A 17,025-nucleotide genomic window follows, 5' to 3' on the forward strand; every position below is an offset into this window, starting at 1 on the left:
CCCCCCCCCCCACTTCCAGGTGTCATTGTAATATATCCCCCCACTTCCAGGTGCCATTGTAACCAGATCATCAATGTCATTCATTTCACATTTCAGTGGTCACAATGTTATGGCTGATTGGTGTATATTCGCTCAATGTGTCAGCAGGTCACGGTGATGATAGCGGGAGGTGGCAAGTGCAGGAGTCTTATATACTTACTATATCTCTATTGACTACAGCAGCCTTCCTCAACCAAGGTGCCGTCTGGCTTTTTCAGGGGGGCTTTTAACATTTTGCTAAAGGGGGGCTCTTATGTGAAGGGTTAAACTCCGCATCCTCTTTTTTGTTGTTTTTTTTGCCTGGGGTCCCCCCTGTGTAGGATAAGGGTTTGGTATGACAGTGGTGGCATCCTCAGGTTTCTATACTTCTCTATGCAATGCAGGCAGATCATGGCTGGTGGGAGGGTTCAGCAGGGTGCTGTACATAGCTTCCTGAAAACATCACCGCACCCCAACTCGGTGCCCCTCTCAAGAGCCCTCAGGTCTGATGCAAGCAGTGGGTTGGCTAATGAAAATGCCTTGATGAGTAGATTTCAGTCTGGAGGAGTGGGCATTAGTATTTGCAATCAGACCGCCCTAGGTAATACCGCATGTGATAATGAGCCTCCGTGAACTCAAATCCAATAAACGAAAGGGGCGGGGCCAGGGACAGTCAGGCCAGGGAAGAAATTACCAGAACCTCAGCCGGGTTAGCCCCCCCATATCAAAATTTTTGATAAGGGGGGGCTGATGACGGGTTAGCCCCCCCTGCAAATAACTGTTAATATCTCTATTTCTGTGTGAGATCTAACGCAAACAACAGAGATCTAACCTGATCTAACAAAGATCTAACCAACTGCATATGTTTTGTTCAAAAATTTTGATATGGGGGGGCTAACCCGGCTGAGGTATTACCAGATGATGCTGGACGTCCTCCAGCCAGGAAATGAGACGGGCTCTGTCTGACTTGCTGCAGCTTCTAATACACATTGCGAGAAGCTCCCAGTGTGCAGTGAAATCAAAGTACGCAATTTCAGTTCTGGAAGGGAGCCGGTACAACTGTGCAAGACTGAAAGGAAGGCCGGAGTTCAGCTTTTAATAGGTTGCTTTTGCTCATTCGTGTTTCACATTGAAAACCACAACTTTGTTGCTTTCTACACAGTCTGTAAATGTTAGCTCCTGTCTTTCTTGCCATACTCGCCCTTCAACATGAATGGCACACAGGGTATTGCCGTCAGATGAAGCTCCACTTGTTTTGCAGTACAATAAGCTATGTGGTTAGTCACTGCCTCTCTGATACACTCTCCATAGCAATACCAGAGGAACATCCTCCAGAGAGGACAATGTATCCTTTCAGCTTACAACAATGCCAACAGCGTCACTGGGGTATTCCGGCTGCGGTTCCTACACTCCATTTGTTTGTGTTTATTTGGCAGGAGATACAAGATGTGGGACTCGACCATATTTGATGACCTCCCTGAGGAGTTCCACTAAGCCGGTAGAGCGGTGCTGCAATGTGGCCACCCAGTAGGGCCAGAACTGTCATAGACCGGTCCCTGTATCTTCATATCACACTTCTGGTGTCTTTCCTCCCTAGGCGACCATATTTGATGACCTCCCTGAGCTGCAGTTTTAGTTGTTCCTTGGGCTACACAACATGAACTTGTAGTAGGGTTGCTACCTTTTCTTCAAGCGAAACCTGAACACTCTAGCGCTTCACAGAATTTTTTGGGAGAATATACAGGAGACAACCAGGATAGACAACCAGGAGAGACAGCCAGGAGAGAGAGGAAGGAGAGAATTAGTTAAGAAGCCTTATACTGACCGCCAATGTAACAGAGGTATTCTCAGTGACCGCCAATGTAACAGAGGTATTCTCAGTGACCGCCAATGTAACAGAGGCATATACACTGACCAGCAATGCAGCGGAGGTATATACACTGACCAGCAATGCAGCGGAGGTATATACACTGACCAGCAATGCAGCGGAGGTGTATACACTGACCAGCAAGGAGGTGCAGAATTTGCATATCAACTAACCACTATATGTACATATGAATGAGTCACGGCTTATTCACATGTAAACAGTACACCAATTCATATATAAATATCACAGTGGAGTCTAATTTCAGTGCGGGGCCAGTAGCCCCTATCTTAATTTTGGTTGTCCCGGTTTGCCTGACATCTTGTGTCCAGGTTTCAGCTGCCATGAAACCCAGACACAGCATTCAAAACCCAGACTGCCCGGGTGAATCCCGGAGAGGTGCCAACCATAACTTGTAGCAACTATGAAATGTCATTAAAAATTGCCCCCACGCCCAAACCATCTACAGGTCAGTGAAGGACGGTAGAGATCCTTGCTTGGCACTTCATTTATGGGCTTAAGATTTGTTTTTTTATCTTCTGGTCTGGATGAATGGCTTTCTCTTGACCTAATATGGCATGAGTTGCCCATGGGTGAATATGTGATACTCCTTTTTTTTTACATCTTCTGGTCCGAATGAATGGGTTCCTCTTGGTCGATATGGCCAGAGTTGCCCCTGGGTGAGTATGTGCTCCTCCTTGTTTTTTATTTTCTGGTCTGGATGAATGGCTTTATCTTGGCCGATACAACATGAGCTTCTCCCGGGTGAGTATGTACTTCTTCTTGTTTGTCATCTCGTTTTCCTGAATGAATGGCTTCCTCTTGGCCAATACAGCATACGTTGCCCCTGGGTAAGTGAGTATGTGCTCCTCCTTGTTTTCATTATCTAGCTCACAAATTGTAGGAATCTCATCACCAGCTATTTACATTTCTATTAGGACTCTCTATCCTCATATAGCCTCAAATTGACCTTCCAGACAATAGGGTCACCCAGACGTCAGAGTCACAATGACCTTCCAGAGTTTACGGTCACCCAGACGTTAGTGTCACAATGACCTTTAAGACATTAGGGTCACCCATAAGTTAGAGTCACAATGACCTTCAAGACATTAGGGTCACCCATAAGTTAAAGTCACAATGACCTTCAAGACATTAGGGTCACCCAGACGTTAGGGTCACAATGACCTTCAAGACATTAGGGTCACCCAGACGTTAGAGTCACAATGACCTTCCAGACATTAGAGTCACCCAGACGTTAGAGTCACAATGACCTTCCAGACATTAGAGTCACCCAGACGTTAGAGTCACAATGACCTTCCAGACATTAGAGTCACCCAGACGTTAGAGTCACAATGACCTTCAAGACATTAGGGTCACCCAGACGTTAGGGTCACAATGACCTTCAAGACATTAGGGTCACCCAGACGTTAGGGTCACAATGACCTTCAAGACATTAGGGTCACCCAGACGTTAGAGTCACAATGACCTTCCAGACATTAGAGTCACCCAGACGTTACAATGACCTTCCCGATGCTCGAGTCACCCTCTATGGTGAGACCGTCTTTATTCTTTCCTGGTCTATCTTGTATCCCGTCATTCATATCATTGCTTACCTGTGGAATGCTTCCACCACTTGGAGAGAGCTACACAAAAATCTACTGTCATAGTTAAAATTCCAGTGCTTCTGGCTAATCTCATACTGTTGAAATAATGACTCTGTGACACTTATGGTTGTTGTATTAAACTTTATTGTCAAAAACCAATAAACAAAAAATACTCAATAGAAAAAAAAAAATTAAAAAAGTGAGGTAAAATCAAATTTCAGCTAATACTAATGAGACTGATGGAGGCTGGGTTGCTGGGCTGGAGGGAAGGTGGAAGATACAAGCTGCTGGATAGTCCATTAAAAAAAAATCTCTTTTTATTGCAGGGACCTTTGAAATTGATTTTTTATTTTACATAACAGGGCCACTTTAAACCCCAACTCCAGTTCCTACCATCCTTTCCTCCTACCCTCCTTTAGCCTATCCTGCTGTGTGTTTCATTATTTTTACCTAGATAGGCAAATTATACTCACCTGAGTCCCCCTGTGATGGACTGAACCATCACTGGGGCTGCTGGAGGAGCCTGAGGGCTAGCCTCCTTCCTACTGACTATGGAACTAGGACTATGGAGACCCCCTCAGACCTCTTGGGGTTACATAAACTAAGAGGATTGCTATGTACATGTACCCCTTGGAACTAATAACCCTGATTTATGTGTGGAGTTTATATGCCTCATCTTTCCCCTGACATTATGTTTAACTCACCCTGCGCCCATTAAAGGTACAGGCTGTGAATCCAGCAGCACTGAATTTGTTCTGGACTAAGACTCCAATTGAACTTGTTACAGTATATTTGTCCCTTTGTTTCATTGTGTTAATGATGTGATTAAGATAGCTGACTCTAGGAATAGATAAGTAGATTACCATATGATAGACACTCAGCAGATAATCCCATCACGTGTGTCTACTCTCTCACCATTCATTCATTAAGGCACCGGGGAGGGGATGTCTGTTTGCATGCTGTTCATGTTTGATTGTGTTATGTCTTTAGACTTCCAGAACCGTATATATACTGTGCTGGTTTTCAAAAAAGTCAGTTCTTGGTTGTCACTTAAACATTGGTGTTGTCTGATGTTTGAGGAGTTTAGCTTTCTGTCCTAATATATTGGTTCTGTCCAATAATTAGGCAGGTTTGGGCTGAGGACGCTAGAAATCGGGTTCCAGCGTAGAGGAAGCTGATTTCTGACAGAGGTACCCAGTCGGGGTACCAGGCGGTCCGTCACACCCCCATCTTCGTCCCTCGTTGATGCCAATGTGGCTAGTGGAGACCACTAATCCAGTGCTGTTAAACCCTCACCAACAGATCCCCTTGACTCCCCTTGGGCCGACTTTAGTAGTCTTCTGGATCCTGAGATGACCCCTCCTGGAGAACAGCCAATGGGAATTCATATCATGCAGGTAGTGACATGGACACCTGGATGAAGAACCCCAGCAGAAAGTTGAGGAGGAAGAGAGAAGGATCTGGGGTTGGATTATTAACACAGCTTAAGGTAAGTATAAAAGGGGGCTTAGAAATGAGTGAGGAGGGGGGTGGGAGGGTTTTTAATTTATCCTGGAGTTGGACTTCTAGCAGGTTTTTAAGGTTCATCAAATTTAACTAGTCGCAGAAGAGAAAGACTATGAAAGCTGAAAGAATGTGAAAGTCATAGAAAATATATTTGTGAGGAGCAAACTTTATGAATAATATATATTCTAAAGACTTTTTACATAGGAAACTTTCATGAAGCAGGAAAATAGTTTTGTTAGTAGTTGCATTTCCTCTACATCTCATCTGAAGACACTTCACTCTCCTCAAAGGCCTTCAACTTCCCCTCTAAGAGGGCGGCCCTTTGTTTGTTGCTTTCGTGGGCAGAACTATATTCCCGAAGCAAACGGGCAAAGCGAGTGCGTAACTGGTCCAGGTTGGAATCCAGAAGGTCTAGTTTTTCTTCGGCAGATTTACCTTTCATAGCGTTTTTCTCCTTCGTCTCATCAAGCAGACCTTCCTTGGTTAGAATCTCTCTTCCTCTCTCTTCCAAGATCTTCTTGGCATCTGGATACTCCACCAAAGCTTCCATCAGGTCGTCCTTTGAAAGGCAGAAAAGGTCCGAGTATCCTAGGCTCCGAATACTGGCAGTCCTGCGGTTTCCCATCTTACTCCCTTCGATACCGAGGATGCTAATCTCACCGAAACAACTGCCGGAGGTGAGAATAGCATACTGAGTTATTCCATCTTCTCCGACAACGGCAAGCTTCCCCTCCTTGATTATGTACATCTCTCTGCCAATGTCTCCTTTACGGCAGATGTAGTCACCGGGGCTAAAAACTTGAGGATGGAGCTTCAGGACCAACTCGACCAAGAGACCGACTTCACAGTTCTGGAAGATCCGCACCTGGGAGATAAGCATAGCGTGTGTGAGTCAGAGGTGCAAAATGATTATTAGTATTTACATAGTGCCAACAATTTGCAGCACTTTATACTGTATATTGTACATACACGTCAGTCCCACCCTCAAGGTGCTTACAATCTAAGGTCCCTACCTCATATGCATACATACTATGGCCGATTTAGACAGGAGCCAATTATCCTACCAGCATGTCTTTGTGGTATGGGTGGAAAATCACATAAGCACAGGGAGAACATGCAAACCCCACGTTGATAGTGTCCTGCCCATTTAGTGGACATCAGGAGATTCCCTTATTGGTACTTCCATTGATTAGAGTAGGACCACAGTTGCTGAATAGAATTGTAGCTTGTGTGAGTGTCTGAATTTGACTTGGTATTATCTTGCAATCTCCAATACAGCAAAGCTCAGACTGAGGGAAGGATTAGCAGCCATTTAAGGGTGCTTCATGTAACTGTGCTAACACGCTGATTGGAAGAGAGAGTTTTACAAGTGCTCAATCCTCCCTGAGGTCTGTATTGATATCTAATAGGATGACACCTCAACTTCCCTTCCTGGTATAATCTGTATTTTACCAGTGTTTCAACCTTTTTTTTTACTGTGCTTACTGGCAGTTGTGTCCCATTAATACTAATCAATATGTGTAACTCTTTCTTCTCCATGACTGATGTAAGGAACAGGGACGTGCGGTCAGGTGAGGCAGGTGAGGCAGAGCCTCACCTAGAATTATGGAGGAAAAGTCTAAAGCTGACAGCTTTTTCTCCATTCAGATCAGCATCTAACAGGTTACAAAGCAGGGAAAGCCTCCCCGCTGTGTAACCTGTCATGGACGGAGTGCTGCCTGTTAATTTCTCCTGGCAACCGCTAGGAGAACGGTACTTGGCTGACTGCATTGTGCCTAGTGTAAAGTTTTTGGTGGAGGGGGATCATGGTGTGGCGTTGTTTTTCAGGGGTGGGGCTTGGCCCCTTAGTTCCAGTGAAGGGAACTCTTAAGGCATCAGCACACCAAGACATTTTGGACAATTTCATGGTTGCAACTTTGTGGGAACAGTTTGGGGGCGGCCCCTTCCTGTTCCAACATGACTGTGCACCAGTGCACAAAGCAAGGTCCATAAAGACATGGATGAGCGAGTTTGGGGTGGAGGAACTTGATAGGCCTGTACAGAGTCCTGACCTCAACCCGAATTAGAGCGGAGACTGCGAGCCCGGCCTTCTCGTCCAACATCAGTACCTGACCTCACAAATGGTCCAACATTCCCATAGACACACTCCTAAACCTTGTGGACGCCTTCCCAGAAGAGGCGGAGCTGTTATAGCGGCAAAGGGCGGAGCCAACCCAATACTGAACCCTACGGACTGAGACTGGGATGCCATTAAAGTTCATGTATGTGTAAAGGCGTCCCAATACTTTTGGCAATATAATAGATAGATAGATAGATAGATAGATAGATAGAGAGAATGTTTACATTGAAAGAAACAACCCACCTTTTTTAAAGTCTCCAGGTGAACATTAATGGCAATTTCGGCTCTCAGTTTGTCGGGGAGATTTTTCAGCACTTCCCTTTCATCTACCGTCTTTTCATTGGTCCATTGATAGTCAAACCATCGGATGACCTTGGCCTCCAAATCTTTGCTTACTTTTCTAAACTGCATGTAATGCTTGATGGCGTCGATTTTACCCTGGAACTCAGTCCTCGTTGCGTTCATGTTTGAGATCATGGAGCTGACATTACCAACAATGGTGGCAAAGATCAGAACACCAACCAAGAAGTCGAAAACCACAAAAAGATACTCTGTATCGGTCACGGGGGTGGGGGTATTCCCGATGGTGGTGAGAGTCAGAGTGGACCAGTACAGACAATAGACATATTCTCGAGTAAGGTAACCATAGTTAGGATCGGTCACATTTGGGTAGACCCAATCATCTGTACCAAAACCAATGGCCTTGGATATAGCATAGTAAATGCAGCCGTTCCAATGTATAATAAGTAAAATGTATAAAACTAGGTTAAAGATTCTAAAGATATTGGGGTAACTAGTCCGAGTCTCCGTCTGGTCGAAACATTCAAACATGCGTGGAAAGTGCAGAAGTCTGTTGAAGCGCAGCTCTGGCCGATGCAGTCCAACCGCCAAGTAACCAAGATCAGTTGGAAGTATGGACAGAACATCTAGTTTAAACTGCAAAGTACGGATGTAGTTGTCACTTAGCATCTTTGTGTCTCTGACCAGCAACCCCTGTTCCAAAAATCCTGGAACAAAAAGATAAATAGAGTAAGTTAGATGGCCAGATCTGAATTGTACATGCGTATAAGGTTCCAAATCTGACATTGGTTTAGAGAAAAAGTACTAATGCCGAAAATGTATGCTGGCATCATAAGTATATTAGAGAGCAACAACAATAAAAAAAACTAACCCATCTCCAGTCAAAACCTTTTATTTTGTCTTGGATAAAGGGGATGATGGGTTAAAGCATCCATCAATTTTTGCTGCCATCTGTATTCCCATTGGAGAGATTTCCTATCCCTTGAGGACACCTTCCATGGCTTCCAATTCCATCTCTATGATGACTACACCCAAATCTATTTCTCCACTCTTTAGACCACCCCTTATGTCTCCTCACACATCACTAATCTACTCACTGACAGATCACCATGGTTGTCACGCCACTTCCTCAAACTGAACCTTTCCAAAACTGAACTTTTACAATTTTACCCTCTCCGTGTCCCCTTCCCGACTTCTCCATCACGATCGATAGCACCGCGACCAACTCTTCCCCTCATGCCAGTGTGCTCTCTGTAATCCTTGATTCTTACCTCAGCCCCACATTCTATCACTGTTTAAATCTTGCTGACTCCCTTTGCAACTAGACGGTGTGACAATTAGGGATAAACAAATCTGGAAGGGACATGGGACCACCCACCCAATCATAATGCACATCATACACATAAACAAAGGGGTCGGACGCTTGTGCTGACATCATTGTCCTCATATGGCCATAGGTCAATGACATCACAGCATCCCTTCCCTGGACAGGGAATTCCCAGGCTGAATCTGATTGGACAACAGTGTATGGAGCTTCCTTCTGGGTTTGGAGGAGCTCAGGTTTGGACCTAACCCAGTTCGAATCTGAGCTCAACCCTAGTAATCCTACAGATGATGGTGGGCTGTTGGGGCATACAAGAATGATTTGTATGGCTCCACCCACTGTCCTAAAATGAGGATTAATCCTCTATTTTTAGGATTTGTGATCAAATGAAACATGTGAATACCTTCTAAGAAGGCTTTACTGGGCCTTTGGTTCTTCTTGTTACTCTGTTTATAAATATGAGGGCTTCAGAACCATTTTTAGAACTGTATAAAGCTTAAAATCACCTGTGCGGAATCGGATTATGATGTCAATGATGTATACGATGTCACAAACATAGTCCAGGGTAAGCCACGCTCTAACATAATTGGTTTGAAGGTCATCAAAGCAGGCCCTGCCAAAGAACAAGAAGGAACAATTATTTGGAGGGAGGCTATACCAGAAAAAAAGACTGTATGTAAAATTAGGACGAGTACAGGAAGCAAAGGTATACTCAGGGGCTGATTTATAAATGTTCACATGGGACTACCCGCACTTGATGGAGCCAAGGAGCCTTGGAGATTCCTATGCTCCTTAGCTCTATCTAGTACGCTAGTGCAATGTGAATGGTATCTACCCAGGATAGATGTATGTAGATGTATGTAAAATTAGAATGATTACAGGAAGAGAACAAGAGAGTACTCAGGCACTGATTTGTAGATGTCCTCATGGGACTACCCTCACTAGATGGAGCCAAGGAGCCTGGGAAGCATGGAAGAGCAACACCACCATCCCTAAGCCTCCTTCTTTTTGTGTTTCTGATGTCAGCTCTTCTTGACCAGGGGCTTCACAGGGTTCAACAGCAAACCTTTCCAACCCCTAATGAATCTGTGTTATCTTCATATGCCCAAATGCAGTATGTTCTATGTTTCATATGCCTCAACAGACTTCCAACTGGGACCCTCTACCTCCCCCAGGACCCATAGCAGCCTTATGGGCACCTATGGATATAGTTACACCATTGAATTGATTTATTGTGTTCCCTTTGACACCAAAATTGGGTCTTGCAGTTCAGAATTTGTGTGCCAGCATTAAGGACAACCATGCGTTCATCTGACATTGACATTGGTCTCAGTTAAGTAAGGCCAAGGTTTGCAGATGGTCCCATATCTGATAAAATGCTGATGTATTGGACCTTCAGATTGCAACCCAGACTCACCTCACTACTAATAGGAACCAATTATACAGCACAGAAAGAGCTATGACAAGAAGCCACCGATAATACCATTTTCCTGAAGGATCAACCACAAACCGCTCAGATAACATCCAGCTGAAAATGAAAAGTACAGCAACATGTAAATTGGACCAATTGGACCTTCAGTTTCAATCAGCCAGGTACATCAAACAAAAAAAGTCTTACAGTTGGTTTTCATTAGAAAGCAGCCACAGCCTGAGTAGAAAATCCTGTCCAATGCCAGCATGCTGCAGGGAAGGACCCTTGCTCTCTGTGTGGAAGCAGTGGCCTCTCGGCAGAGGTCTGACACCCTGCCTGCTGAGTCAGAACTAGAGCTCTCCAATCAGCAAGTCTCTTTCTCCCCGCTGATTGGATAGCTCTAGTTCTTACTCTAGAGCTATATTTGGACTCTAAAACTATTAGTGTAGCACTCCCGTTTCCCCTACACCCTCTGGATTACTCTTGTTGAGATCCCCCATTCCACTGGAGGTGACGCATTTGACCTTCTCCACTTCCTTCCAGTAGGCCGTGCTTGGACCTTAGTGGACATTCACCGAGTCCAAACACTGTCATGTGAGGAAGGGCAATGGGTCATCAACCCTGTGTAAGCTTTGACACTGACCAACACAGAGTTTAGGATAGGTTTGGACTCAGGGCTCCCACAGATAAGTAGAACAGAGGAGGAGCACAGACAAGGTAAGTATCAGTGGGTAGGGTCATGGTCGGATTTACTCTCTCTGCTGCCCCAAGGCCAGGTAGCTCTATGCCCCCCCCCCCCATCCCGCACCCAATGGGGAATGGCAACCAGATGGCGGGGGCGGCAGGGTTCGTTTTAATTTTTTATAATTTTTTTTTATTTACATTTTTATCCTTTTTTAAATTTTTATTCATCTTATTATCTTTTATTTTTTTATAATTTTTTTATCTGATTTATTTTTTACTTTTTTACCACCTCTTTTTTTAAAATTTGTATTTATTTATTTTTCTTAATTTTTATTTACGTTATAATTTTTTGTAATAAATTCTTATTTATTTTTATTTGATTTTTTTCACTTAATTTTATTGCTATAACACAGGAGCTAACAAGCCCTCTCTTTATGGAACCTGTCACCTCCAATTTTGTGAGGCTGCGAGTGCAACTCTCCCCTCACTGTTTACACGGAGCAGAGCGGAGAACGTGTTTGGGGGAGGACAGACAAGCAGGCTGCGCTGTACATTTAGCCCTGCTTGCCCAAAGCAGGGCTAAATGTAAAAAACAGCTCCCTTCCCGGCGCCCGAAACTTCATGTCCCGGGTGTCGGACGGTAGGAATCTCTGCTGCCCCTCTGCTCCCTGCTGCCCCGGGGCCAGGCCTCGCTTGACCTTGTGGGAAATCGGGCCCTGGGTAGGGTTTCCTACCAAGGGAACCTGTCTCTTTTCCCTAAATGGGCACTGGGACAGATTCTCTTTATGAAGCTTGGTGCTGAATTGCCTTTCCAAAAAGAAGGATTTGATCTGCCATAAAGAGTTTTAAAGCTGAGGTTCCCGTGTGTTTAGTGATCTACGTTTCATATCTTGAATTGAACCCACTGTAGTAAGTAACAGATATAAAAATATACAGTATATACACTACATGGCTGAAGGTTTGTGGACACCTGACCATCACCTGTATGAGCTTGTTGGACGTTCCATTACAAAACTATAGACATTGATATGGAGTTGCCCCCATCCCCTTTAGGGCTATAACATCCTCCACCCTTCTGGGAAGGCTTTCCACAAGATTTTGGAGGGTGTCTGCAGGAATTTGTACCATTTGAACCAAAAAAACAAATTTGTGAGGTCAGGAATTTATGTTGGATGAGAAGACCTGGGTTGCAATCGTCATTCCAGTTCATTCCAAAGTGTTCAGTAGGGTTCAGGTCAGGGCTCTGTGCAGGACACTCAAGTTCCCCCACACCAAACTGGTCACACCATGTCCTTATGGATCTGGCTTGGTGCATCTGAACTCAATAATTCCTATGGAACACCTATGTTGCATAAGGTTGTGGACAGGGCTCTGGTGTGGAGGAACTAGAGTGGCCTTCACAAACTGGTCAAACCATGTCCTTATGGAGCTGGCTTTTTGCCCCTGGACTCAATAACTCCTATTGAACATGTATGTTTCATAAGTTGTTCCGGTATTCCATAGGGTTGCAGTTGGGGCTCTGGTATGGGGAACCTTGAGTGGCCTTCACAAATTGGTCAACCCATGTCTTTATGGAGCTGGCTTTGTGCATCAGAACTCAATAATTCCTATGGAACACCTATGTTCCATAAGGTTGTGGACAGGGCTCTGGTGTGGAGGAACTAGAGTGGCCTTCACAAACTGGTCACACCATGTATTTATGGAGCTGGCTTTGTACACAGGGGGCAGTCATGGTGGAACAGCAAAGGGTCTTCACCAAACTGTTACCACAAGGTTCGAAGAGCACAATGTCTTTGTCAAGGAGATTGAGTGGCTTCATACTTGATATTTTAAACTTGGTTTTGAAACAGGATGTTCAACAAGCTCATACAGGTTTGATGGTCAGTTGTCCACAAACTTTGGCCATACAGTGTATACATATATCAATGGACAGTACTGTATTGTTTTCTCTTACAGATGTTTTGTCTTGGCTTCAGCTTTTCTTGCTTGGGATTGTTTCTCCTTTCCTGCATTTCCTTCTGTTGCTTGTGCTTCGGGTCCATGAAGTCGGTCTAGAAATGAATCAGGCCTTTGATCTTGGTCACGTAGGCTCCTTTGGGCCCATTCCCGCAGGATCACTACTAGATGCACTATCCTAAGAAGGTAACATATAAATCCTGGTCACTTATGTAGTTCTGAAACCCTTCCCACTACCTTACATAGTTCTGGATCATCATCTTGCGAGATCTGTTATCCTATGCATTCCCAGGATCTCTCTAGAAGGCCCATGATGTCACCCATGGCTAGGTGCCAGGAGTATGGAGCTTGTCTCTTGGCTCACAACGGGGAACTATTAGGCATGCTGTGCGTTGGCATGGCTGCCTGCAATTCCCTAACAGTGTACGTAAAGCTGGGTGCACACAGATTCCTCCAACCACACTAACAGCGTAGAAGAACAAATCTTCTGCTGTGTCCTAACAGCGACACCAGCAAATATTGTTCGGCCGATGATTTCCCAGCATATCTCTTCGGGAAAAGTCAATCTAATTATCAACTTCTGTCAAGGGGATAGGCCCACCAATGGATTGAAGTTCGCCCTGTGTGTACCCAGCTTAAGGGTGACAATGTTAACCCTGCAAAAGGAGCCTGTGGTTAGTGTTGTCACCCTATCACCGGAAGCCAAAGGGGCAGAAGAATTTGACTGGATCATTCTTCCCATTCAATGCCAATGTTATGGACATTCTTCCCTTGAAGGACAATGTAAGGGACATTCTTCCCACTCAACACTGATGTAAGGAGCATTCTTCCCACTCAACGCCAATTTAAGGAACATTCTTCCCACTGACCAGCCATGTAAGGGACATTCTTCCCACTCAACACCAATATAAAAGACATTCTTCCCACTCAACGCCAATGTAAGGGACATTTTTCCCACTCAACGCCAATGTAAGGGACATTTTTCCCCCTGACCCCCAATGTAAGGGACATTCTTCCCACTCAACGCCAATGTAAGGGACATTCTTCCCACTCAATGCCAATGTAAGGGACATTCTTCCCACTCAACGCCAATGTAAGGGACATTCTTCCCACTGACCACCAATGTAAGGGACATTCTTCCCACTGACCCCCAATGTAAGGGACATTCTTCCCACTCAACACCAATGTAAGGGACGTTCTTCCAACTCAACAAAAAATGTAAGGGACATTCTTCCCCCTGACCTCCAATGTAAGGGACATTCTTCCCACTCAACACCAATGTAAGGGACATTCTTCCCACTCAACGCCAATGTAAGGGACATTCTTCTCACTCAAGACATCCTTCCCACTCAATCATTCATAATCCTTACCTGGACAGAGCGCCTCTCCCTCTAAAAGATGCCTGGGATACCACATCATCGTTGTCTTGAGAAATAACTCTTTGCAGCTCAGAAGATGTGTCATCGCACACTGATAAAGCCCTGATGGACATAAAACATAAGACAGTACATTTAGTTAAAGTGACATTAAACCCTCAGATTTTTTAACATAAACCAATACTGTAATGTGCGCCTTACTCTAATCCATGGTTGTTTCCCTTCTCTTTGCTGCTCTTCCTTTTAAATCCTCATGTCTTCTCATGCTGGGCAGAACATCCCTTTTCAGCTCAGGGCCTCTTCCTGTAGTGCTGGCTCAGATTACAAGCCTATACAAACGGATACACAGACACCGTGTATCCATTCCAGAGACAAGGCAGTCTGCTGCAAAACAGAAGTTCTGCAGAGCATGAGAACAGATACGGATCTAAAAGGAAGAGCAGCAAAGAGAAGGGAAACAACCATGGATTACAGTAAGGCGCACATTACACTATTGGTTTATGTTAAAACATCTGAGGGTTTAATGTCACTTTAAGGTTTTTATATGTTCTTCTCAGCATATTACATTAACAACAAGATAGTGAACGTATGGGAGGGGGAAGAAGAGTGAGCTAGGCTGCCGTGTCAATGCTGGGAAGGGGGAGCTGAGCTGCTGAGAGAATGAAGATGAATTGCTGCACAGTGCATGCAGCTACAGAGGTCTGTGAGGGCTTGTTTAAAAGTGCATTTACTGCTTGGTAATTATGCGTAACTATCAGAATATTCATGGCCCGGCCACAGGGATGATAATACAAATATCAATATGAGCATTACTGATAGTTTGAAGTGAGCACTGGCAACGCTCAAATTCACTGTCCGTGAACTGAAGACATTTTTAGTTTTGGATAAAGTAAGGGAGGATTATGACCGCTGTCGGCTTTTTTTTTTTTGCCGTCTGTGTCCCATTGGGGAGGTTTTGCTTCACTTCCTGTCCAATAGTCACAACAGGAAGCGAGAAGGAAATCCTTGGTGGTCAGCATGGTCACCAGAAGTAATGTCCCCATTGGAAGATTTCCCATCTATTCCTGTTCTGGTGACAACCCAAAATTTGGGATTTTCCTTCACTGTTGCCGATAACGGTCACCAGGACAAATACAGCAATAAAAACCTGACAGGGGTTCGATCCCTTCTCCACTTCATCCAAAATATGACATGTCCCATTATTGCTCTTGGTGGGCGGCTCACCTGCTGCCGCAGATCTCTGTGGATTCCTGCTCGTTGATACTGGGTGTCCCAACGGCTGACCGCGGGTGTAAGTTGGGGGACGAGTTCTTTTGAATATTTGTCTGGCCAGTCATCCTCCATGGGAGCGTTCCGAGGACATCAGTACACGGTGCAGTGCCCTGCTCGCGGGGAAAGATTGTTACTTTCAGGAATAAAATGTTTATTTTTAATAATCCAGAAAACACAACAATGTTACATTAGATTATTAATAGACGCCATTGGGCTGAATCACAGAAGTTCCTCTTCTCTGCCGCGATATAGAAATGAATTTCCCATTGTTGCTGCCAAAGATGTTTTCTCGTCTTGCTGCCGTCTTCATAGTATTACAGTAAAGGGAATGTGGATCGGTTTTGTATTTACTCCCCTCCTCCTCTTCACTTTTCATCTCAATTGTTTTCCTTTCCTCTACTTTTTCTTCTGTCATTTCAATTCCCTTCCTTTCCTTTCCCCACCTTCTCCTCTCCCCTCCCTTCCCTTTCTCCATTCCATTCCGTTTTCCACTTGTCTTTTTTGCCCCCCCCCCTTCCTATACTTCCCTTCAGTTTCTTTTCACTTCCTTTCCCCACCTTTCCTCTCTCCTCCTTATGTTTTCCCTTTTTATTTCCGATCCCTTCCTTTCCTTTCCCCATCTGTCCTCTCCTCCCTTCCTATATTTCCCTTCCATTTCCATTCCCTTCCAGTCCTTTCCACTCCCCGCCCCTCCCTTCCCTTCCGTTTATCCATTTCTTTCCTTTTTACATCTGTCCTCTCTGCTCCCTTCCTATACTGCCCTTCATTTACCATTCAGTTGTATTTAGTTTCCCCGCCTGTCCTCTCCCCTCCCTTCCTATATTTTCCTTCCATTTCTATTCACCTCCCTTCCCCACCTTTCCTCTCCCCTCCCATCGCTTCCTATATTTTCCTTTCATTTCTATTCACTTCTTTTCCTTTCTGCACCTATTTTCTCCACTCCTTTCCCTTCCCTTTTTCCATTCCATTCCTTTTTCCACCAGTCCTCTTCGCTCCCTTCCCTTCCTATACTTCCCTTCAGTTTTCATTCACTTTTCCTTCCTTTACCCTCCTATTCTCTCTCCTCCCTTCCTTTTCTATATTTCCCTTCCATTTCTTTTCACTTCCTTTCCCCACCTTTCCTCTCTTCTACCTTCCCTCCCTTTTTTCCCTTCCATTTCCATCCCCTTCCAATCCTTTCCACACCTGTTCTCTCCCCGCCCCTCCCTTCCCTTCCGTTTTTCCATTCCTTTCCTTTTTACATCTGTCCTCTCTGCTCCCTTCCTATACTTCCCTTCAGTTTTCATTCACTTTTCCTTCCTTTCCTCTCCCCCTCCCTTCCTTTCCTCTATTTCCCTTCCATTTCTTTTCACTTCCTTTACCCACCTTTCTGCTCCTCTACCTTCCCTCCCTATGTTTTCCCTTCCATTCCTTTCCTCTCCCCTCCCTTCCTATTTTCCCTTTCATTTCCATGTCCCCCTTTCTATCCCCTCCCTTCCCTTCCCTTTCTCCGTGTTTCTCATTTTGCCCTGTTGTTCCACATTCTTTTTTCTGTCCTCTTGTTTCTATTCCAGTTTCTTTCTTTTTTCTCTTCCATCTCACTTTCCTTCCA

The 17,025-nt window shown here is 44.7% G+C and overlaps 1 protein-coding gene across 1 annotated transcript; it reads right to left on the bottom strand.

The window, feature by feature from the left end:
* Nucleotides 1-5,245: 5,245 nt before the first annotated feature.
* Nucleotides 5,246-15,534, bottom strand: LOC108805013 (cyclic nucleotide-gated olfactory channel-like). The gene is made up of 7 exons (XM_018576967.1): nucleotides 15,387-15,534; nucleotides 14,157-14,267; nucleotides 12,785-12,964; nucleotides 10,153-10,263; nucleotides 9,242-9,348; nucleotides 7,355-8,118; nucleotides 5,246-5,857 (listed from the first exon to the last, which is right to left on the bottom strand). The coding sequence occupies exons 1-7, from the start codon at nucleotides 15,497-15,499 to the stop codon at nucleotides 5,246-5,248; spliced, it is 1,998 nt and encodes a 665-aa protein (XP_018432469.1). The 5' UTR covers nucleotides 15,500-15,534.
* Between the last annotated feature and the right edge of the window lie 1,491 nt (nucleotides 15,535-17,025).

The sequence above is a fragment of the Nanorana parkeri genome, unplaced genomic scaffold (assembly GCF_000935625.1).
Source record: "Nanorana parkeri isolate BGI_ZX_2015 unplaced genomic scaffold, ASM93562v1 scaffold81, whole genome shotgun sequence".
NCBI lineage: Eukaryota > Metazoa > Chordata > Amphibia > Anura > Dicroglossidae > Nanorana > Nanorana parkeri.